At 52.5% G+C, this 22,114-nt stretch overlaps 2 protein-coding genes across 5 annotated transcripts in view; one reads left to right on the top strand and one right to left on the bottom strand.

Moving 5' to 3' along the window:
- Slc25a42 (solute carrier family 25 member 42) overlaps positions 1-16,749 on the top strand; it is a 29,599-nt gene extending 12,850 nt beyond the window's left edge. For 3 of the 4 annotated variants that reach the window (XM_005370535.3, XM_026777748.1, XM_026777749.1), the window contains exons 2-8: positions 7,550-7,662; positions 10,001-10,106; positions 11,188-11,213; positions 11,661-11,827; positions 12,218-12,334; positions 13,250-13,401; positions 14,784-16,749. In XM_005370535.3, the coding sequence (XP_005370592.1) occupies positions 7,582-7,662; positions 10,001-10,106; positions 11,188-11,213; positions 11,661-11,827; positions 12,218-12,334; positions 13,250-13,401; positions 14,784-15,091 (957 nt within the window). In that variant the 5' untranslated portion in view covers positions 7,550-7,581 and the 3' untranslated portion in view covers positions 15,092-16,749. The other variant, XM_026777750.1, reaches the window with a different exon arrangement.
- A 1,222-nt stretch (positions 16,750-17,971) lies between these two features.
- Positions 17,972-22,114, bottom strand: part of Tmem161a (transmembrane protein 161A) — a 6,862-nt gene continuing 2,719 nt past the window's right edge. The window contains exons 5-11 of the mRNA XM_026777768.1: positions 21,844-21,995; positions 20,228-20,288; positions 19,973-20,116; positions 19,773-19,886; positions 19,473-19,647; positions 19,271-19,367; positions 17,972-18,991 (exon numbers count right to left, since the gene is read on the bottom strand). Of these exons, the coding sequence (XP_026633569.1) occupies positions 18,735-18,991; positions 19,271-19,367; positions 19,473-19,647; positions 19,773-19,886; positions 19,973-20,116; positions 20,228-20,288; positions 21,844-21,995 (1,000 nt within the window). The 3' untranslated portion in view covers positions 17,972-18,734. The remainder of the gene's footprint in view (positions 18,992-19,270; positions 19,368-19,472; positions 19,648-19,772; positions 19,887-19,972; positions 20,117-20,227; positions 20,289-21,843; positions 21,996-22,114) is intronic.

The raw sequence follows: 22,114 nt of genomic DNA, 5'->3' as shown, positions 1-22,114 counted from the left end.
GACCTGTCACTGAGCAGTAGCCCCTCCAGGGATAGGGTGGGGCTGGCTGCAACCCTGAGGCAGGGGTACAGGTAGACCTCCCTGGATAGCCAGAGATCTGACACTCAAGGATCTGAGGATGGAACCCAAGTCTCCTGCATGCTGAGTTCCTCACCTGTCCTACCGTAGTTGCTGTCTTGGAGTTGTCACTGCATCACTCCCCACCCACCTTGCTTGTTTAGGCCGAGGAAAAGCAGTAGGAGAGGGCGGGGCAGCTCAGTGGTAGAGTGTTTGCTGGCACCGTGAGGTCATGGGTTCCATCCCTAGTACTGAATGGAAGTTAGTTGAGCCAAGTGTGGTGTGTACCTGTCATCCCAACATTCACAAGGTAGAGGCAGAAGGGTCAGGAGTTTACAGTTGTTTTCAGCTGCACAACATGTTTTTTTTTTCTTGGTTTTTCGAGACAGGGTTTCTCTGTAGCTTTGGTGCCTGTCTCAGAACTAGCTCTTGTAGACCAGGCTGGCCTCAAACTCCCAGAGATCCGCCTGCCTCTGCCTCCCGAGTGCTGGAATTAAAGGTGCGCGCCACCACCGCCTGGCTTGCACAGCATGTTTTTGGCCAGCCTCAAAGAATAGTATAAGACCCTGTTTGAAAGAGAAAACAAAAATGAGTAAAAGAGGGCTAGTGGATACAGCTCAGTGCTTCAGCAGTTTCTCAGCACCCAGAAGAAGCCTTGCTTCAACCCCAGTACCAACAAACAAAATTGGATTTGAGCCAGGCATGGCGTAGCACATCTATAAATCCAGCGCTAAAGGAGACTGAGGCAAGAGGATCAGGAGTTCAAGCCAGCCTAAGCTACACGAGACCCTGTCTCAAAAACAAAGCTGGGTGGTGGTGCATAATTTAATCCCAGCACTTGGAAGGCTCTGACAGGTGGATTTCTGAGTTCCAGGCCTGCCTGGTTTACAGAGCAAGTACCAGGACAGCCAGGGCTACATAGAGGAACCGTGTCTTAAAAAACCAGAACGTACAAACGGCAACAACAAAAACAGAATAGAAGACATATCTTTCCTATAAACCAATTTGGGTCATACAGATCAATGTTTTCCCCTGCTCCATAGTTGGCACTTCATCTGCTCCCCATCACCCATACACACACACATCCTGAGCAAAGTGACCATAGAAAGCAGAGCTGAGAGGTAGCAAAATGGCCACTTGACCAGTAGATGCTTACCTGACCTTACCTTAACTAGGAAATTCAGGCCTGAACACTGAGAGAACCCTGTGCTGTTTCTTCCCGGGCACTGTCCCTATGGTGTTCCATCTTGAAGAACAGAGACTGGGGAAAGGAGTCAGGAGGGAACACAGATGAGAAAGACAGGATGGGGATGGCTGGGGGCAGTGTGTAACTGTAAATGTTTAACGCTGGGGAAGGACATGAAGAAATAGCCAATAGACCCCAGACAAAGCCTGGCACCTGCAGCTTAGCACCAGTAACAGGATGGCAACACTGCCATCTGCTGTTAGATATGAGGCTTGGCTCTAGTGTCGTCATCTGTGTCCTTCCTCGTTGTGTATTCCACCCCTACCCACCTTTTACTGAAACCTTCAGCTCCTGGCCCTTCTGTACAGTGGTGCATTGTTTGCCTAGTCCCTAAGTGTGTCCTCCCTAGATGACAGAGCACCAGACAGAGTTCAAATAGTAAGCAAATAGCCTACTGTATTTAGGAAACTGTGAGCGTGCTCAATACTGATGCTTTATGTTTGAGCTGGTACCTGCCCAGCAAGCAGCCTACACCCTCAGAGCGCTTGCAGACGGTTTCTGTGTTTGCTTTCCAAGCCACCGTGGGTCGCTGTCCACCTGACCGAACCGCCTGCCTCTGGGGAGCAGAGCCTCTCAGATGGCGAGGCACATTCTGCGGAGTCCTCCTGAACTGACATCTCACCTAGCTTTGTCCTAGGACAGGCACTCCAGAGCACCAGCTGGCTCATTACTGAGGCCAGGGTGATTATTATTATCTAAGGCGAGCCCAACCTTCAATTTGACCTTCCTGCAACAACTCCCAGTGCGGGGCAACAGACTGGCAGCACAGGAGACAGACGGAGGCCAGTATATTGCACCAGCTAGGAAATCACCTCCCCACTAAGTACTGTTGCCTATCCCAAGATTTTTAAAGTCATGCAGGCCTAGTCTTACAGCCTCCCTCAGATGTGCTTTTCCCTGGCTTTTTCCAGGCTTGTTAAAGGCTGGGTAGCCTCATGCCAAGGCTAGGTATCCTGGCTGCCGTCCCTCAAGTGTGCTTTCCCCTGACCCATCTTCTACCAAGCTACCTATGGCATTAGCCTACAACAAGCACAGGTTAACTAGTCCTGAGCCTGCTGGTTCAGAAACTGACTTCTGTCCCCGTCCCAGGACATGAGCTTGGAGAGTGACTCCCGAGTGCCAAGAGTCAGCTTGCAGGGCACTGAGCTGCTCAAGACACTGCTTGTGACAGAGTTATGTTCTACTTGACTTTGGGATTGATGTCCAGCCTCCTCCAGCCCCACCCCTTGGCTCTTCCTCTTCCTCTGGGATAAGTGGAGGCTTAATTAAGGAACACGTGGTTTTCTAGGACAACTGTGAGGTCTGGCCTCCCTAGGGAAAGGGTCTCCCTTTGGAGTCCTGTGCTAGGCTTGATTGAGCATCTCCGAAAAGTAAGGGGAATTCCTCAGTAGAGGGTGAGTGAGCAGCCATGTATATACATGTAGTATATACACCAGTATATACACCAGTAGCCACCTGGAGTCACTGTCACCTTTGTGGATCAACAGGCCACAGCCTCCCTATCTACAGATTTTTTTTTGTAGATTTTAGAGTGCTGGCAGTGGGGGTTGGGGAGCTTAAGATGTTACCCCACCCCTCCCGCTGCCCTTCATTGGAGGATTCTAGGCAGCCCCTCTACCCCTAGCTCCTCACAGGGGAATTTCAGGCAGAGGTTCTATCAGTTTTACTCCCAACTCCCCATCTATAAAGCAGCCCTGGCTGTCTTCCATTCAGACAGATTAGACAGACAGAAAGGCAGGTCTGGCGTGGGATGCTGCCACTGTGCCTTGTTTGTGGTATATGTCTCACTCCTCCACACAGGCCGTTCACCCAGTGTGCACTCTGCCAAGAGGTCTTCTAGGAAACCAGCTAACAGCAAGCCCTGCAGAAGGTGCCCCCTTAGCGCTCTGCATGTGCCCCGCAGTGACCATACTGCCCCAAAGCCAGCACCTGCTCGAAAGCCACAGAGGCTGTCCTTCTTCACTTGGCATTGTTTTGTAGCCTTTATTCACCCATTCATTCTCTTTTTCTTTTTCTTTTTTCTTTTTTGGTTTTTCGAGACAGGGTTTCTCTGTGGCTTTCGAGCCTGTCCTGGAACTAGCTCTGTAGACCAGGCTGGTCTCAAACTCACAGAGATCCTCCTGCCTCTGCCTCCCGAGTGCTGGGATTAAAGGTGTGCGCCACCACCACCTGGCTCAGAAATAGCTTTCTTTCAGTTGTTTTGTTTTTCTGCTTTTGAGGTCTCATTGTGTATCACTGGCTTGTCTGGAGCTTATGATCCTCCTGCCTCATCCACTGGAGTGCATCAGAAGTAACTTTTGGGCTGTTGTGACTCCTCCTGGGCTACTCATGAGCTGAGGAAAGAGGCTGGGCCCTGAGAGGGAGTGCTGGTGTCCCAGGATGTCGAACAGATAGGTGCCCAGTGTAGTAATAGGAACGGCCGGGCTGCGTCCCCAGCACCCCGGCCGCCTGCTAGCTTATGCCCTGAAATAATTACACGGACACTGTATTCTTTTAAACACTGCTTGGCCCATTAACTCTAGCCCTTACAGGCTAATTCTCATATCCCGATCAACCCATCTCTAGTAATCTGTGTAGCATCAGTCTTACCGGGAAGATTCTAGCCTATGTTCATGCTGGGTCGGAGTTCATGCATCTGCCTCAGAGAACAGAGCTATCGCCTCTTTCCAGAGAGGGGAGCATGGCGTCTCTGAGCTCACTTCCTCTTCCTCCCAGCATTCTGTTCTGTTTACTCCTCCCACCTATGTTTTAACCTATCAGGGCCAAGCAGTTTCTTTATTGCTTAACCAATGAAATCAACAGATTGATATATGACACTCCCACATCAGCCCAGGCTAGGTACCACAGACCTGCAGGGTAGATGATGTCACCACCACATGGGGCTGGTAGTGTCATTGGAGTTGTTAAAACCGGCTGAGTTTTCAGGATGCTCCTGGCTTTATAAGCAGTTTAACTTTCTAATTCATCAACTATGTCAGTAAAGCTCTGTACTCAGGCTGGACTTGGAGTTCAGAGTCCTCATCAGGTTTCTGATCTATCCCTGCCTCCTGACCCTGTATCCTATCCATGCATCCATGCTTCCATCTATCCATGCATCCATTCATCCATCTATCCATGCATGTATCCACCCACCCATCCATCCATCCATCATCTGTCATTCTGTCATTTCTCTGGGGATAGAACCCAGGATCTTACACATGAAAAGCTACCCCCCCTTTTTTTTCCTTTCTTTTTTTGGTTTTTCAAGACAGTTTCTCCATGTAGCTCTGGCTGTCCTGCTGGAACTGCTGTGTAGACCAGGCTGGCTCAATTCAGAGAGCTACCTGGCTTTGTTTCCTGAGTGCTGGGATTAAAAGTGTGTGCCACCATGCCAGGCTATTTTTTATTTTTAGGAAACAAGGTTTCACATTTCCCAGGCTGACCTTGAACTCCTCCTGAGGCCAGGGTGAGAGGTGTGCACAGTCGTGCCTGGACTTCAGACCTGTTTTATATAAACATGCATTTTTTTCCTGGCAGTGCTATTGGTAAAACAGTCTCATGCACTAGGCAAAGACACATATTTGTGTCACTGCCCCACAGTTCCACTGGGAGGTAAGTTTTGAGGGTCAGTGCCCCAAAGTCCACAAGCACCTTTGATAACTGATGTGTCTGCTCAGAGCCTGCACATCCTCATCCTCCTGGGGACTTTGTTTGTTTTGTTTTTGTTGTTGCATTTGTTTATATGGGGTTGTGTGTGTGAGCACATACACACTTGTGTCACAGTGCACACTTGGAGGTCAGGGGACAGCTCATTGGCTCTTTCCTTCCACCATATAAGTTCTGGGGAGTTGCATGCGTTTTCATGGCTCCATGCACAGAAGAGTTCTCTCCTTTCCCCACCATCTAATTCACTCGTCTTAAAGTGGGGGGAGTCCTGGAGACACCTCTGGATCATCACTCGGTGTCCTTCCACCTTCCGGCTGTCATTCCTTCCCTAGCCTGTGGTTCCCCTTTCTGAATACCTCGGGTACTGACGCAAGCTCACATTTATGTTTCCTGTCCCAACCTCAGTCGTTGGTTTGTTTGATTTTTTTCTTCCCTTCCTTAAATTACTAGGGCTGGGAACTAGTGCCTCCTACAGGCCAGACAGAGCTCTATTGCTGATCCATGCCCCCAACCCTCCTGCCCGTATTATTTTTATTTTTGTATTTATATTTGTGTCAGTATGTGTGGGTACCTGTCGAGGCCACAGACCTAGAGTCCAGGTAGTTGTGAGTGAGCTGCCTGACATGGCATGAGTCCTAGTCAGAGTTTCTGTCACGACTGAAAGCTCCTTGGGGGAGGACAGGGTTTTATTGCAGTTAGAATTCAGGTTCCACGTATTAGTGAGGGGAGGCAGGAGCTAATGCAGAGGCTGTGGAGGAGTACTGCATACTGGCTCGCTCCCCATGGCCTGCAGCCTCCTTTCTCTTTTCTTTTTTCCCTGTTTTCTTTTTCTTTTTGGTTTGTTCAAGGCAGGGTGTCACTCTGTAGCCCTGGCTGTCCTGGAACTCACCAACCAGACTGGCCTCAAATTCACAGAGATCCATTTGCCTCTGCCTCCTGTGTGCAGAGATTAAAGGCTTTCTTACAACACCCAGGACCTTTGCCCAGGAGTAGCACCACCCACAGTGGGCTGGGCCCTCTGTTTCTCCTGGATTGAGGCTAAACCACATTGAGGGCAGAGCTGGGGGCTTACAACTCCCAGTTAGTGCCATTGCTTTCCTGCAGCTGCTGCTCACCATCACACCGCTCACCATCACACTGCTCTGTGTGCTGATTTCTCACTTTTTTCATTCATTTATACTTTTATTTGTTGGTCCTGAGATGGCACCCCAGACCTCCTACTTACCAGGTTTAGGAAAGCTGTACCCCCATCCTTGTTGATTGGATGTCCCCCCTCCACAATGGGGATTAAGCTCTGAGCCTCAAGTAGGCTAGGCTAGTGATACCCTGCTGAGCTGTCTGTCACAGCAGGGGCTCAATCCCCTCACTGGTGGATTCTAGGCCAGTGTTCTTCCACTGAGCCAGCTCCCGGCTTTCCTTTCCTTTTTACTGATGCCAAGCTGATCTTAAACTCGATGGCCTTGGATTCAGGTCTTCCTGCCTCAGCCTCCCAAACGGTAGGGTCGCCAAGTCTGCTGACAAGACCTCAAAGAACAATGGGGCACAGTGACATCTCTATCATGCCTTCATCTCTGCTTCCCCCTGAGGTCTAGTGGCCTGAGAAGGTGGGACACAGGTGGCTGCACTGGTCTAGATCTTCAGGGGAGAGTGCAGGGAACAAGGCCTTCCTTCACACAATTTCTTTCTGCAGAGAACAGGCAGCTGGTGTCAAAGAGAGCCCTTGGGTCTAGACTTGTAGTGGTATTTCATTTGTATTTTAATAAATAAAGCTCACCTGAAGATCTGAGAGTAAAACAGCACTACCGGTCAGCCTTAGACCAGACAATGGTAACACACACCTTTAATCCCAGTAGCCACACTAGATGTCATAGAAACTGGGAAGTGCATGCCTTTAGTCCCAGTGGTGCATGCCTATAATCCCAGCCCTAGAGAGGATTATAAAATGGGAGTAGACAGCTCTCAGACACAGTCTCATTCTGAGATTCCTGAAGGCAGGATCGCCATTTCAGACTGAGGTCGAGGTAAGAGCCAATGGCTGACTGCTTTGCTTCTTTGATCTATAGGTTGAACCCCAATTTCTCTTTCTGAGTTTTTTTTTTTTTTTTTCACTTTGGTTTCCTTAAGAGAGTTTTTTTTTTTTTTTTTTTTAATTTGCTGCCATAGACTCATGCTGGAAGTCCACCCTGGATTGGTGGTGGGGCTGGTACTCAGTGGCTGTGGGTGTATGGGTCCCCGATCTCTCTCCATTTCCTTCCATTCTGGTGATGGTCAGAAGATTATCCTTTCTTTCTTCTCCCTGCTGTATGGCCTCAGCCAGCTCTTATCCTCTCTTATCTGCTAGCACTGGTTCAGAAAAGCAGACTATTTGTGATGACCATGTACAAGTGACAGAAAAGAAAGATGTTTGTTATGATGAAGCCATCGACCCAGGGCACAGCAGCTTCAGAATCTGATTAAAGCCAAGGGCAAGGGCATATTCTCCCTCTTGGGAGTGGAGCCAAGAGTCAAGTGCTGGCCTGGGTGAGCCTCAGAAGTCAACAGCCAAGCTGCCGCCATCCCGCTGAGTCCAGCTCACCTCACCCAGCCCTTCTTGTTCCTCAGGGTTGAGTCTCCCGCTGTTCAGCACGCCTGGGATGGGTAATGGTGTACAGGAAGGCTCGGTGCGCCTGCGCGAAGATGCTGAAGCTGTTCTGTCCGGGGCTGTCTCCTCAAAGGCAAGTACTGCCACCTCCCTGCCTGTGGGACAGTGATTCTCAACCTTCCTAATGCTGCAGCCCTTTATATAATTCCTCATGTTGTGGTTACCCCAACTGTAAAATTTTTATTTTTTCCTTTTCTTTTATTTTTTTCGAGACAGGGTTTCTCTGTAGCTTTGCAGCTTGTCCTGGAACTAGCTCTTGTCGACCAGACTGGCCTCAAACTCACAGAGATCCACCTGCCTCCCAAGTGCTGGAATTAAAAGCGTGTACACCACCACCCAGCAACAGTATTTTTATTGCTACTTCATAGCTATAATTGTACTACTGTCATGAAACGTAAATATGTGTTTTTTGATGGTCTTAGGCGACTCTTGTGAAAGGGTCATTTGACCAAAGGGGTCTTGACCCACAGGTTGAGGACCGCTGCTGCAGGCTGGTCTCCGGGGTCCTCCCCAGGTCAGTGGAGCCATCCTCACTCCCTTGCATGGCACGAACCATTTCTATCTTTGCTCACAAGAAGATGCGTGCTGCCCAAGGTGTCATCAGAGCCTAGCTGATGCAGGAATCCAGCCAGGCCCAATGTTTGGCAAGAGGCCAAGGCCTCACTCCTAATTGTAGGAGGTCCTGGGTGGAGAGCAGGGGTGGCAGGCCTTGCTGCAGCTGAAGGAGATAGTCCATCTGAAAGTGAAAGTGGGACTGGGCACGCTAGAGTCTACCTGTAGTCCCAGCACTCGGGAGTCTAAGGCCAGAGAGTCGCAAGTGCCCAGCTCCAGCCACTCTTGTTCCCTGTGGACATCTGCCACCAGTGGAGGTCCTGCTGAACCCAAAACAGGCTTGCACAGTCCACAGGCCTCCCTAGGCCTAGGAGGCACTATACCAACAGTCCCAAAGTCCATGGGGTCAGTGACTGAGCTGGCAGTGCCTTGTGGTCCTCCTGACCTTTTCCCGAGTTACAGGAGGCACCTGGGGCTGCCAGTGGGACAAGAGGATGCATGTACTGACCTTTTCCCGAGTTACAGGAGGCACCTGGGGCTGCCAGTGGGACAAGAGGATGCATGTACCAGGGCCACTGGAAAGTCACTAGTGGGGCATTTAAGCACAGTCCTGAGGCTGGCTGACTGCCTGACAGAATGTAAAGCGTTCCGGAGAGCCTTGGGATAGTTCCTGCCCACCCCCCGCCCAGGCACTGAAGGCACCACCGCCAGTGAACCCCCTCAGCCATCATTTACCACTGCCCCTGCCAGTAGACCACCAACGTCACCCCATGCTGGCCTCTGAACTCTCAGCATCAACCCCTGCTGGCCACTGGACCCCCAACCTCACCTCCTGCTGGCCACTGGACCCCCAGTATTGCCCCGTGCTGGCCACTGAATGCCCAGCCTCCCCTCCTGCTAGCCACTGGATCCCCATCATTGCCTGTTAGCCATTGTCTGGATGCTATTCTGCCCTTATGGCAGCCTCCTCCATGGCTAATTACTAGCTGGGCACGGTGTGGCTCTACAGAGCAAGTAGGGCTACGTAGAGAAACCCTGTATTGAAAAAAAAAATGGCTTCAAAATGCCACACTGTAATTATACAAACAAGGATGGGAATGGGAAGCACAAAGGTTTGTGAAAACCAGGAAGATGGAAGGACAGCTCAGGGAAACTTTCAGGGGTAACTGTCAGCCTCACCCCAAGAGGCTAACTGCACAAGGCCAAGCGGTACTTTAGATGACATTAAGGCTACATGTGGAATGTAAGAGCGATGGGCAGGAACAATAGTGCATATCTGTTGTCTCAGTGCTTGGGTGGCTGAGGCAGAGGACTGCAAGATTTAGGAAAGTCTAGGCTGCGGAGCAAGATCCTGTCTCAAAATGGGGGGAGATAAGCATGTGGGGCACACCTTTAATCCCAGAGCTCAGGAGGCAGAAGCAGGAGGATCTCTGCCTACTTAAAGCAGGTTCCAGGCCAGCCACAATTGCACAGAGGGTCCCTGTCTCAAAATAATAAATAAAAAGGAAGAGGAAAAAAGGCTGGGAGACAACTCAGTCAGTAGACATGTTTGTAAAGTTGGGAGACCTGAGTTCAGACCCCCAGGACCTGCAAGGAGCTGTGATGCCACGTGTCTGTGAGCCCTTGCTAAGACAGAGAGCTTACTGGAGGATCCCGGAGCTTGCTGCCCACCCAGTCCAGCTGAATCAGTAAGCCCCAGATCCACTGAGAAACAGAATAGTGCTGATCTCTGGCCTCCATGCGTGCCCACAAACACTAAAGGATTTGTGCATCTCTGGGTCCTGTGAGCATCCCCTCTAGCCTCTGTGAGGCCTTGACTACTTTGATTTCTGAGCCTGTGACCTGGTGCTCTGTTGTAGAGAGACCACAGACAAGTGCTCAGCTCCCTGCTGTCCGGAGCCCTGGCCGGTGCGCTTGCCAAGACAGCAGTAGCCCCTCTGGACCGAACCAAGATCATCTTCCAAGGTAAAGCCTGTGCATCTGCCCTTGTGCAATATGGAAGCGGCCAAGTGGTCACCTCCTCTTTCTCTCCACAGCCCAAGTAACTTATACTTAGTCTCATATTGTAGCCCAGGCTGGCTTCATATTTACGTTGTAGTCTTAAACTTACAGCAATTCTTCTGCCTCAGCTTCCTAAGTGCTGGAATCACATGTGTTTGCTGCCACACCCAGCCCCAGCCCCCATGTTCTTCAGAGGTACCCGGGCCACCTTCCTGCACCTTGAGTCTGTCACACCTACAAAGTCTGTGTTTCCAAACCTAGTCACCTTCCCAGGGACCTGGATGAGGCTATGGATGTAACTTTCAGGGACAGCCCAGAGCCCATGTCTCTCCCTGGGCACTAAACTGGGAGGGCCAGCCAGGACTGGTCAAATGATGGAAGCCCTCAGCTGTTGGGAGAGGGGCCGCCACTGTTACTGTGCCTTGGTGGTGCTGGTGGTTCCCTGGCTGGTCAGTAGATGGAGGGTTGTGTCCGTGGCTCCAGACCCTGGCAGAGATTTCCCATTGAGGGTAGGAGATATTCTCAGGCTTTACATGGGGGCTGGGTGGGGGTGGCCAGTGGCCACAGTGGAGGCTCACCTCAGCCTTGGGTCTCTATACTTCTGGATCTTTCCCACAAGTCCTTCTGGCATACACAGCTCAGGGTCCTGCCCCATACGGTGAGTAAAGATGTGTAGTGTGAAATGAGGCAGGCCTGTGGGGGCCTGGACAACAGAGGGCAGACCAGGAGAGTCTTGGCCCTTGTTTTGAGAAGGCCCAGGTTCAGGGCTGGCAGCATCCCCAGAGAAGTGAGGCCCTCCCAAGTGTACATCTCCAACACACAAACTTCACAGCTTCTGCCCAAGCCCCTAGCCATTCTTAGGCCCCCTGTGCTGTCTCCATTGCCGTTCCTGGGCCTATACGAAGTTCTCCCACCCTAGTGCACTTCCATTCGTCACCCATACCAGCCCAAGGAAGGTCAGACCCCAGAGCCCCATTGTGGGGGCTGCAGACATAGAAGCCTGACTGTTAGATTTCATGGTCTCTTGTGCTTTTGTTTATTCCAGTGTCTTCAAAAAGATTCTCCGCCAAGGTGAGCTGCTACAGGGTTAGGTGGAGCAGGTGGTCTGGGAGGGCAGGTTTCCAAGGAGCCCAGCATTCCCAGATCTCCTGGGGAGAGTAAAGACTGCTGTTGCCACCCTAACACACCTGTGGGTGTGACACACCTGTGGGGTGACATCTTAGACAGCCCGTCCACTAGAACGTTTCTGAGAGCAGCACCGTCAGACCAACAGCCATTCGGTGTATGCCGGGCTCCCAGCCTTGCAACCCCCGTTTCTGTTGATCACCAGTGCCCAGCATTTGAGAGGGCCTGAAAGTGGGGTGCAGGGAGCCCAGACAATCACAGTTTAGGCTGATTCTATCTGGGCAGGCCTGATGAGGGTCGCCACCACCCACTCTCTGCATTTGAGGGTGCCGCCCACAGAGTGTGCCCAGGGCTGGTGGTGGCCAAGAAGTGCTGACTCCCTGTCTTCTCCAGGAGGCCCTCCGGCTCCTCTACTTCACCTACCTCAATGAGGGCTTCCTCAGCCTATGGCGTGGGAACTCGGCCACCATGGTGCGAGTGATTCCATACGCTGCCATCCAGTTCAGCGCACACGAGGAGTACAAGTGCATCCTGGGCCGTTACTATGGCTTCTGTGGAGAGTGAGGCCCCTGCCCACCAGGACTGCCCATCCTCACCGGGCCCCACCCATTGCCTTCCCAATTAGGCTCCCCAAGCTCTGACCCCTCACTAACCTTTCTATAGGACCACAGCCCCCTCCCTCTTCCTTCACCCCACCCTCCATTCCTTCCCCTGTGCTATGTTCTCATTCCCTCTCCCTCTGCCCGGATCTGATTCCCATGCAGCCCCAGCCTTGGGGAAGACACTCTGCACAGGGGAGGGAGGGAGAGAAGAGGTTGCATTTGACACTGCCTAAGTGAGCCCATGAGTTCAACCACTTGGAACCCTTCTGGGTTTTCTGTTCCTCGAAGACTGAGGTTTAGGCATCCCCTATCCCTGCCTAGGCCTCAACTTGTTCTGCTTGTCCGCAGAGCCCTGCCTCCATGGCCCCGCTTCCTGGCCGGTGCTCTGGCAGGAACTACGGCTGCTTCCCTCACCTACCCTCTGGACTTGGTCAGAGCAAGGATGGCTGTGACGCCCAAGGAAATGTGAGTCTTGTCATGGAGTCCATGCTGGGTGCTGTCACCAGTAGAGGTGTGTGTGGCGCTCACTGGGGATCCCTCCAATGAGTGAGATTCTGCAGAGTTCCAGAAAGCACCATTTGTTCTCAAACACACCTAAGGTTGACTGGTACACACCTTTAATCCCAGCACTTGGGAGGCAGTGGCAGGCCGATCTCTGCGTCAAGGCCAGTCTGGTCAACAGAGTGAGTTCCAGGACAGACAGTCATGGCTACACAGAGAAATCCTGTCTTGGAACAAACAAACAAACCAGGATTGGGCCTGGAGAGGTGCTGAGAGTGAAGAATACTGTTTGCTGTTGCAGAGACCTGTGTTCAATACCCAGCACCTGTGTGGTGTCACAACTGTCTGTAACTCTAGTTTCTAGAGATTGGACACCCTCTTCTGTCTTCTTTCAGTATGTGCGCACATGCACATACACACATGATACATAGACATACATCCAGACAAAACACCCATAGACACTAAGAGAGACAGAGTCAGAGAGCCGTGTGTGTGTGTTGCCACATAAAATTTCAGCAGAAGCATAGGCAGACAGATCTCTGAGTTTGTGAGTTTGTGGCCAGCCTGATCTACATAGATAACTCCAGGCTAGTCAGGCCTATATAGTGAGGCCCTGTCTCAAAACAAAACAGACAGAAAAACCAAAGCTGGAGGGTTGAGCATCAAGGCAGAGATACGAGGGTTTCTGTGATTTTGAAACCAGCCCGGTCTACTTAGCAGCTCAGGGTCTAGGACACTTGCCTGGCATATGCACAGGGCATTGGTACCAGCCCTGTACCTGACAGAGCAGGTAGTGCTGTCTCCATGGAGGTCCCTCACTCTTGAACAGGAGGAGGGAATGGGGTACAGGCACTAAGCCCTGTAACATGATCCTGGCAGGTACAGCAACATCTTTCACGTCTTCATCCGCATCTCGAGAGAGGAAGGGCTGAAGACCCTCTACTTCGGGTTCACACCCACTGTGCTGGGCGTCATTCCCTATGCAGGACTCAGCTTCTTTACCTACGAGTCGCTGAAGAGCCTGCACAGAGGTAAGGGAGGTGGAGTGAAGAGGAGGGATTTCAGGGACCCTACCCATCCAGAGCGCAGGAGCTTGGATTGTAACCTTTAATGCGTTCACTCATTTCTGTTCAGTTCTGTAGAAAGGGTCTCACTATGTGACCCAGGTTGGCCTCAAGTTCTTCTTGCATCCAAGCAAGACCTTAAATTCCTCCTCATTTTCCTTCCTCCACTTCTCTAGCTGTCTCCCCACACTAATCTCATGAGGTGCTGGAGATAAAACTAAACCTCAGGGCCTCTTGCTTTTAAGTGAAACACCCTGCAAATAGGCAGCTCCAGTCCCCGCAGGCATTTTTGTTAAATAGTAAGTATCTGGGGAAGTTGAGGCCTCTCACTGGGACTATGGGTGGCATTCCTGAAATCACTTCAAAATCTAGGAGTGGTGGGTGCCCCTGTGATCTGAGCGTTCAGGAGGATGAGGCAGGATTGCTGCAGGAAAGGGCCAGCCTGTGCCACATAACAAGACCCTGTATAAAAAACTGTAGTCTGTGGGGTGTCACGCTAGCACACGGTCCTTGAGTCCTTCTATGTGGTGGTACAGTGTCAGTGTAGAGCCTGCACCTCCTTCACAGCTCACCTGCGGCAGCAAGGCAGCCGCCCGCATGCGAAGATGCTGTGTGTGTTCAGCTGGCAACAATGACAAGAAGAAAGTCGGCACAGCACAAATACAGGATATTAAACCCCCTTCATTTAGCTGAGCATGGTGGCTCAGGAGACTGAGGCAGGAGGATGGCATAAGATGGAGGACAGCCTGGACTAACTGTCACCAGAAAGTGACGATAGGACCTGTCCATCCAAGGGTACCTGAGCCTGTGCTCCAGCACCTGCAGGTGCTTGAGGACCCCTGGCCGCCATGACCTAAGACTCCGCAGCAACGTGCTTGTCTCTTCCTTTCCTGCCGTGTGGGCTGTGCTGGGCACTTGCTCTATGGAGCACTGCCCGTAGCCCCCAGCAGGACACTAAAATAGAGATCACATTCTCCCAGCTGTCCCCGCACATTGCTAGAGTCTCATTTTTTTACTGAGGTCAGGCAGATGTACATCTTCTATGGAGGAGGACACTATCTGGGTAGCCCTGTACTCTTAAGGGTTCAAGTGTCCACAGAGAATCTTGGGGTGCACCCCCACAAATGAGGGAGCACTGAAAACTGCAGGATGGGGAACTGTGACCTTGTAAATCTCATTGTTGCAAAATGTGTCTTTTATTAGGCTGGGGCGTGGCTCAATGGCATATTCTGATCTGGCATACATGAAATCCTGGGTTCCATTCCCTGTACCAAAACTAAGAAAGGGTGGTCAGGAAGTGGGGCCTTAGACTCTGCAAGTGTGGCACTCATGTGCCCTCTGCCCTGCAGAGTACAGTGGCCGCCCGCAGCCCTACCCCTTTGAGCGCATGGTCTTCGGGGCCTGTGCTGGCCTTATCGGGCAGTCAGCCTCCTACCCTCTGGACGTGGTGCGGCGGCGCATGCAGACGGCAGGTGTCACAGGCCACCAGCATGGGTCCATCCTGAAGACACTGCGCTCCATTGTCCGTGAGGAGGGTGCAGTGCGGGGCCTCTACAAGGGCCTGAGCATGAACTGGCTGAAGGGCCCAATTGCCGTGGGAATCAGCTTCACCACTTTCGACCTCATGCAGATCCTGCTGCGCCAGCTGCAGAGCTAGGCCCACACAACAGTGGATGGTGAGCTGGTGGATTGAGGGCATGCAGCTGTGCACTGGCAGCCCTGATAGTACCTTGAGGATGGGCAGGAGGGTGGGACCTGGCTTGGGGATGCAGGGCCCATAACAAAGTACTGGCCCTCAGGGTATGACATTGTGATGATGGATCTTAGTTGTGCCCCTTCCTTAAGCTCCTAGCTAGTGCCTGGTGAGTTTCCCAGGGGCATTACCCAAAGGTCCCTAAGGGGTCAGCTACACTTCCTGACCCCTTCTTCTGACCTGCTGCTGATTCTAGTGCCCACTGGCACACTGGGCTCAGAGCCCATCCCTTCTTGCTACGACTGTGCCTGGCCTGCAGATGTGACAGCCATTCCCTCAAAACCACACAATAGAGGGTTGCAGCTTGCTTAGTGGTGGCTGTACCTGTGTCTCAGTCCTCTACCATGCTTGCTCATCCTCTTCAGGTGACAGATGGCTGCCCTTGCCCACAAAGCTTTCTCCCCAGAGCACTATACCCATCTTATTTCTGAGGGCTGCACCTCACCTTTGCCAACCACCTGGCTTGTAACCTTTCCAGGAGGCCCATAGCCACCAGGCAGGAGAGGCAGGTACAGACCCCATTGGAAATGCCCATGTGGGTCTCCCTCACCTGGGATGTCTTCCAAAGCATGTTGCCTGGGCCCCCAAACAGGCCCAAGGCTCTTGTTTGCACAGCACCCATGGAGACAGGGTGCAAACTCCTGAAACTGCCCAACCCTGAACTCTGGGTTTTCTGTGGGTCCCTGGTCCCTACTGAAGCTATTATTCAGCCAGGCCAAATGAAGGCCCAAGATGGGCAGCTCGGCCTCTATGAATGAGTGCAGAGGTGTCTTGGGCACCTAGGGACCACCAGCCAGCTTATCTCAAGGAGAACTCTCCTGGGGTCCCCAGGGTGTCACAGGGACTTCATGCCTTTCTTGAGGTTTGGGGTCTTTGAGACTGCACCCCTAGAAGCCCTGGCTAGTGTGCCGTCAGTGTGCTGCCTGGGCTAGCTTCCAACTTGCAGCAGCCCTCCCGCCTCTAGAACCTGGTTTTCAGCGCATCCTGGCACACACAGAATCCCTGTGCAGTCCAGCTTTGGCTCTGGTGAGCTGGTGCTGGCTCCCTCCCACAGCTGGACGGCAGCCATCTCACTTAGGGGCTGAGCGGGGCGGCTTGACCCCCAGGCATTTTCAGTCTGGACCGCGGTCCTTCTCATTCCTGTATTTCTTACCTTGTGCCTGTGATGCTCAGCCATCTCCCCCTTTACAGATGGTGATGGGCCATCCTCACCATGTCCCCAGGCACCCAGCAGCCTGTGGTGCTGTGAGAGACCATTCCCATCCTTGTGAGAGTACTGCCCACTCTGTTACTTGCCTGGCCGCTACACTGAGGTAGAGAGGGCAGGTAGCACCGGTGGGTGGGAGAGGTGAGGGGGTCACATGTCCCTGATCTGCTTCCCCACATACCCCCCAGTAGCTCTGGCCTGTGGGCTCTCGGCCTCTGTGGCTGCCATCTCCTATGGTCACTATCCAGTCTGGAGTTCTATTTTGATGCCATGAAAACTCTGTTTATATATAATGTTTATATATTTTAAAGATTTGTGCCAAAAGAGTATATTTAATAAAAATTTAAATAACTTTCACTTCTCACTTCTTCAACTCTGGCCCCTCCCCCATGCTGTGAACTTCAGCCCTGAGACGGGGCTGAGGCTATTAGGCTCTCTTAAATATTTTGTGTATGGGTGCTTTGTCTACATGTATGTCTGACTGAATGCCTGGTGTCTGAGACCGGAAGAGGGCGTGAGATTCTCTGAGCTGGAGTTACAGATGGTCATGAGCTGCCATGTGGGTGCTGGGAACTGAACCTGGATCCTCTCCAAGAGCAGCCAGTGCTCTCAGATTGCTGAGCCATCTCTGCAGCCCCCTGGTCACCCTTGTTAAGAGAGTTGAGGTTTCCAAGATGTTGCCCAAGCACTGCGCATCTTTCTGCTGGGAATGGAAGTGATGGCCAAAGTTGGAGAACTGGGCTGGGGTGTAACTCTGCAGTAGAGCCCCAGTCTAGAATCCCAGAGATGGGCTGGGGGAGTGGATCTGGGGTAGAGCACTTACTGCTACACAAAAGATCCTGGGTTCCTTCGCCAGCACACACACACAAGCAAGAATATAGTAACCACACAGCTGAATCTGCCAATAAAAAATGCTTTGTATATTTATTTATATATCTGAGATATATAATCCAGGCTGACTTCAACTTATTGCATAGTGCCGGCTGGCCTGCCTCTGTCATTGGCAACCATGGACATCAGCCACTGGAAAGCAGACCAGCCAAGTGCTGGGGTAGGACCATCTGCGGTGTGTGCCCTCCACACCCTCCACTCTGAAGTAACTCTCGGGTCCTCCAGAGCAGAGCCTTGGTTTTTCAGGATTGTCTGCTTTTTGCACCCCTGCAGGGCATATCACCCTTTGCTTGCCCATCCTTGATGCCCATGGAACCTTCCTCAAGCTCCCACAGCTTTGTGCCAGTTTGGGAGCCTCTCCCAAGAGTCAGGAAAATCCCACGGGTTCATGGCACACACGTATTAGTCATGTTTGCTGCAGTCATAAAGACCTGAGTTCATAAGTGGACAGAGCAACACAAGTGCAATCCCAGCACCACTATGGCAAGGTGGGAGGTGGAAACCAGAGACGCCCTGAACAAGAGCCCTTGTCTCAAAGGTAGAAGGCAAGTCCTACGTGCTAAGCTGTCCTCCTAGCCTCTCATAATGGCACTTGTGGGCCTGGACAACAGTCACATTCCTGAGTCCTTTCCATCTCTCCAGAGTGAGCCCTCAGGGCTGTGACAGCACTGCTCCCTGCCATTGGCAGTGTTACTAGGCCGCACTACAGGAGGCCTCCATTTTTATTCTCAATATACATTTCCATATGTAGGAGGGCCACACAGCACATGCATGTCTCATGAACACATACAGTCACAGGACCGGGACAGCGCTGGAGTTGGTGGTGACCCTCAGTCAGCAGTCACCTCACAGCATCCAAGGCTGGTGACAGTTCTGACTTTCCTCTCCCCCTTGTTTTCTTGTTTTGGGGACATGATCTTGTTACTAGTCTAAACTAATCCCCCTGCCTCAGCCTCCCCAGTGTGCTGGGAGATGGGCATGGTGACTTTGTCTCATTCTCTCCTAGTAATAGACCCCAGGGACACGTGGATGCTGGGCCTGAGCTCCACCCCTAGCTTTCTGGCAATCTCTAACCTCCTCCGTTTTTCCACTCCTGCCTAGTACCACTCTCCTAAGCCCTTCTCACCACCCAGGTCTCCCCTGCTTATCTCCCTAGCCTCTGGCATATTTCTGTAAAAGTGGCCCACCCCTTTTATTGAGAGCAGCCTCCCCGACATCCTATACACACATGCAGGCCTGCACTCTAGCGTGCACACACACACACACACACAAACACACTTGAAGACCATGGCCTCCAGGTCCAGGGAACCTGATTCAAGGGGTCCATGATCTAGGCACTGAGGTGAGAGATGGTGGTGAGTTTCTACCCTTACCCCTAGGTCATCTAGGGGCACTGAGGTGCACACACAGGGGATGGACAGTTCCAAGCCAGTGCCTAGTGGCATCACGCTAGGAAACTGCCAGGTGCTGGTGGAAATAGAGGCCGAAGAGGCTGGAGAGCAGCTGGCAGGCAGCAGTCCACCAGATGAGGTAGGCCAGCACACCACGGAGTAAGAGGGGCGTAAGCAGGCCACCCAGGACCCCTGCGACTTGGGCCGCGGTCTGCTGGGCTTCATCCTCCGCTGGGTTCACAGAGATCAAAATGTCTGAAGACTGGCGTGGGGTCAGTGGGGTTGGAACAGGGCCCAGGGTCCAAGAGTAGCCGCCTGCAAGAGGGAAAAAGGTGGAGACAGTGGGGGTCTACCAGTGCTCATACCCAACCCACTAGGTTATACCCCACTGACTTTAGGGGGCCTCCATCCTCCCCTGTCTGCTGGCCCCTTCCTGTCCCCACAGGAAAACTGTGTGGCCTTGATCAAACTCCGCCCTCACTTTCTAAAGCTGGCCCCACCCTTAGCCCTGCTCAGACCCTACTACCAGCTTTTATCTGAAGGCCCCACCTTACCAGATCCGGCCCCACCCTCTTTCCCCACCAGCCCCCGCACCCAAGGTCTTGAGCAGCAGGGTGCAGTGCAGAGTAAGGATGAGCGGAGTCAGGTACTGCAGGCTCACCACGGTCACGTAACAGTAGACCCGGACCACCTGGTGGGGAGGCAGTAGAAGCTGCAGAGGGAGTGATCTTCCCAGGGCAGGGACCCCACGAACGGGCCCCTTTAGCCCAGGAACTGTCCCACTCAGGCTGCATACCCGCTGCTGAATCTCACGGGCCTCAATGCGGCCAGCCTCCTTGCGCAGCTGCTCCACTCGAGTCTTGGCCAGGCAGAGGTAGGCCTGCAGGTGTGGCCGGGTCACGGCTAGCCGCAGCAGGCACAATGCCACCAGCACCCAGAGACGCAGGGAATCGAAGGCCCCTTCTGACGGCCTGCAACAAGAGTCAAGCAGGCAGGGATTTGGGGTGAGCCCTCGTTCCCCAGGCCACAATCTTTGCAGTTCATCCCCGGTCTCAGACACCCCAGGTCCCTCAGTGCCCCGCCCTGACACACGCACAGAGAAGAGGTCATGTTCCTCATGGGTGCCTGGTAGAAGAAGTCACGAGCGATAGGCTTTGTCCAGAGCCACAGGGTGCACAGGGGCGACAGGAAGCTTGTGTGCAGGAGCAGCCTGGGGGGAGTACAACGGTGGGGCCAGTCTCCTGACCTCCAGCCTCTAAGGCAACCCCCCACCGCACCCTGGGAGCCCCGCCTAACTGCAACAGTGGCCGGTCTGCAGACAAGGTCAGTGCGTCCTGGTGCGTCTGCGCCAGCCTCAGGCCCGGGAAAATGAGGAAGGCGCCCAGCAAGGAGCCCAGCATCGCCAGCCCAAGGCAGATGACCAGCTTGATCACCGGGAGTCTGAGAAGAGAAGGTCTCAGGGAATCCACGATTGGTCAGGATTCAGCCTGGGGAGGCTGTGATCCTCCCTCTACCTGTACCTCCCCTCAAGATCCAGTCCCCAGGACTCACGCCCAGTCCCAATCCTGTTTCTTCAGGACAGGTTCCAGGTTCTGGGTCACGCTGGCCAGACCTAGAGGAAGAAGATCAAGTGTGTGGATTGTTAAGGTTTCCAAGGCTGGCTAGCCTTCCAGCTCCCAGAAGCCACCCAGCTCTGCCACAGTGTGGAGTTTACAGGCATGGGCAGCCAATCTCCACCTTTGACATGGCTGCAAACTCCCATCCTCATGTTTGCGGAGCAAGCGCTGTCACACACTGCCCGAGCCCCAGCTCAGGCAATCTATTTTATCTTTTTTTTTTTTTGGCCTGTGAATGTTTTGCCTGCATGTATATCTGTTTTCCATGTGTGCATGGTACCTGCGGAAGTTGGAAGAGGATATCAGATCCCCTGGAATTGGAGTTACAGGTATTTGTTAGTCTCCATGTGGTTGCTGGGAATTGAACTCAGGTCCTCTGGAAGAGCAGCCAGTGCTCTTAACCACTGAGCCATCTCTCCAGCCCCAGAAAATCTATTTTAATTGCACTTACATTTTCTCATGCTGGAATGCAACCCAGAGCCTCCACATGTCCTGCGCAGGTGCCCCATCACTGAGCCACACAGAGACCTGCTAGGTGGAACTCTTCAAGAACTAGGACCTAGGGCTGGGGAGATGGCACAGAGAAGGCACTGGCTGCTCTTCTAGAGTCCTGAGTTCAATTTCCAGCACCCACATGGTGGCTGGAAACCATCTGTGTAATGGCATCTGATTCCTTCTAGTGCGCATGAAGACAAAGCATTCATATATGTAAATAATTTTTGTTGTTTTGTTTTTTGAGACAGGGTTTCTCTGCAGCTTTGGAGCCTGTCTGGCCTCGAACTCTCAAAGATCTGCCTGCCTCTGTCTCCCAAGTGCTGGGATTAAAGGTCTGCACCATCACTGCCTGGCAAAAGAAATAAATCTTAAAAACAAACAAGCAACAAGAACGACTGGAGAGCTGGCTTAGTAGTTAAGGGCTTGCTGTTCTTTCACAGCGGCTCCGGTTCTGGGGGTCCAGTGCCCTCTTCTGCCTTTGCAGGTACTTCACAACCCCGATACAGAGACACACCATGGCAAAGCACCCATACATATGGAATAAAAATAAGCCTTTAAAAATAGTAATAACAGCCGGGAGGTGGTGGCGCACGCCTTTAATCCCAGCACTCGGGAGGCAGAAGTAGATGGATCTCTGTCAGTTCAATGCCAGCCTGGTCTACAAGAGCTAGTTCCAGGACAGGCTCCAAAGCTACAGAGGAACCCTATCTTGAAAAAACAAAACAAACAAACAAAACAAAAAATAGCAATGACATAAATCTTTTTTTAAAATCTGTGCATTGGTGTTTTGCCTGCATTAGGGTGTAGGGTCCCCTGGAACTGAGTTGCAGACAGCATGTGGGTGCTGGGGATTGAACACAGGTCCTCTGGAAGCACAACAGCCAGTGCTCTTAACCGCTGAGCCACCTCTCTAGACCCCGTAATAATACACACCTTAATTCCAGTATGAGGTCAGAGGATCCCAAGAGCTCACCGTCAGCCAGGGCCATAGAGTGAGACACAGTTTCAGAAGAGAAAAAGAAACAGAAAGTGAACTCAAGCAGGTAGTACACCTACCTGGCTCCAGACCCAGCTCCAGGAGCTCCTCCCGCACCACCTGCACTAGCATGGCTAAGAGCAGGAAGAGGAGGGCGGAGGTGAGGCATACTGCGCGCTCGCCGCCCTCTCTGGCACTGAAGTACAGTCGGGTCACCATGAGGAACACCTTGCTGGAGGTGGGGTTAAGAAAGCCAGGGACAGCAGGGCGGTGGTGGCGCACGCCTTTAATCCCAGCACTCGGGAGGCAGAGGCAGGCGGATCTCTGTGAGTTCGAGACCAGCCTGGTCTA

The sequence above is a fragment of the Microtus ochrogaster genome, unplaced genomic scaffold, assembly GCF_000317375.1.
Source record: "Microtus ochrogaster isolate Prairie Vole_2 unplaced genomic scaffold, MicOch1.0 UNK81, whole genome shotgun sequence".
Lineage (NCBI taxonomy): Eukaryota > Metazoa > Chordata > Mammalia > Rodentia > Cricetidae > Microtus > Microtus ochrogaster.
The sequence above is the reverse complement of the archived record's forward strand: the minus strand, read 5'-3'. Positions and strand labels throughout refer to the sequence as shown.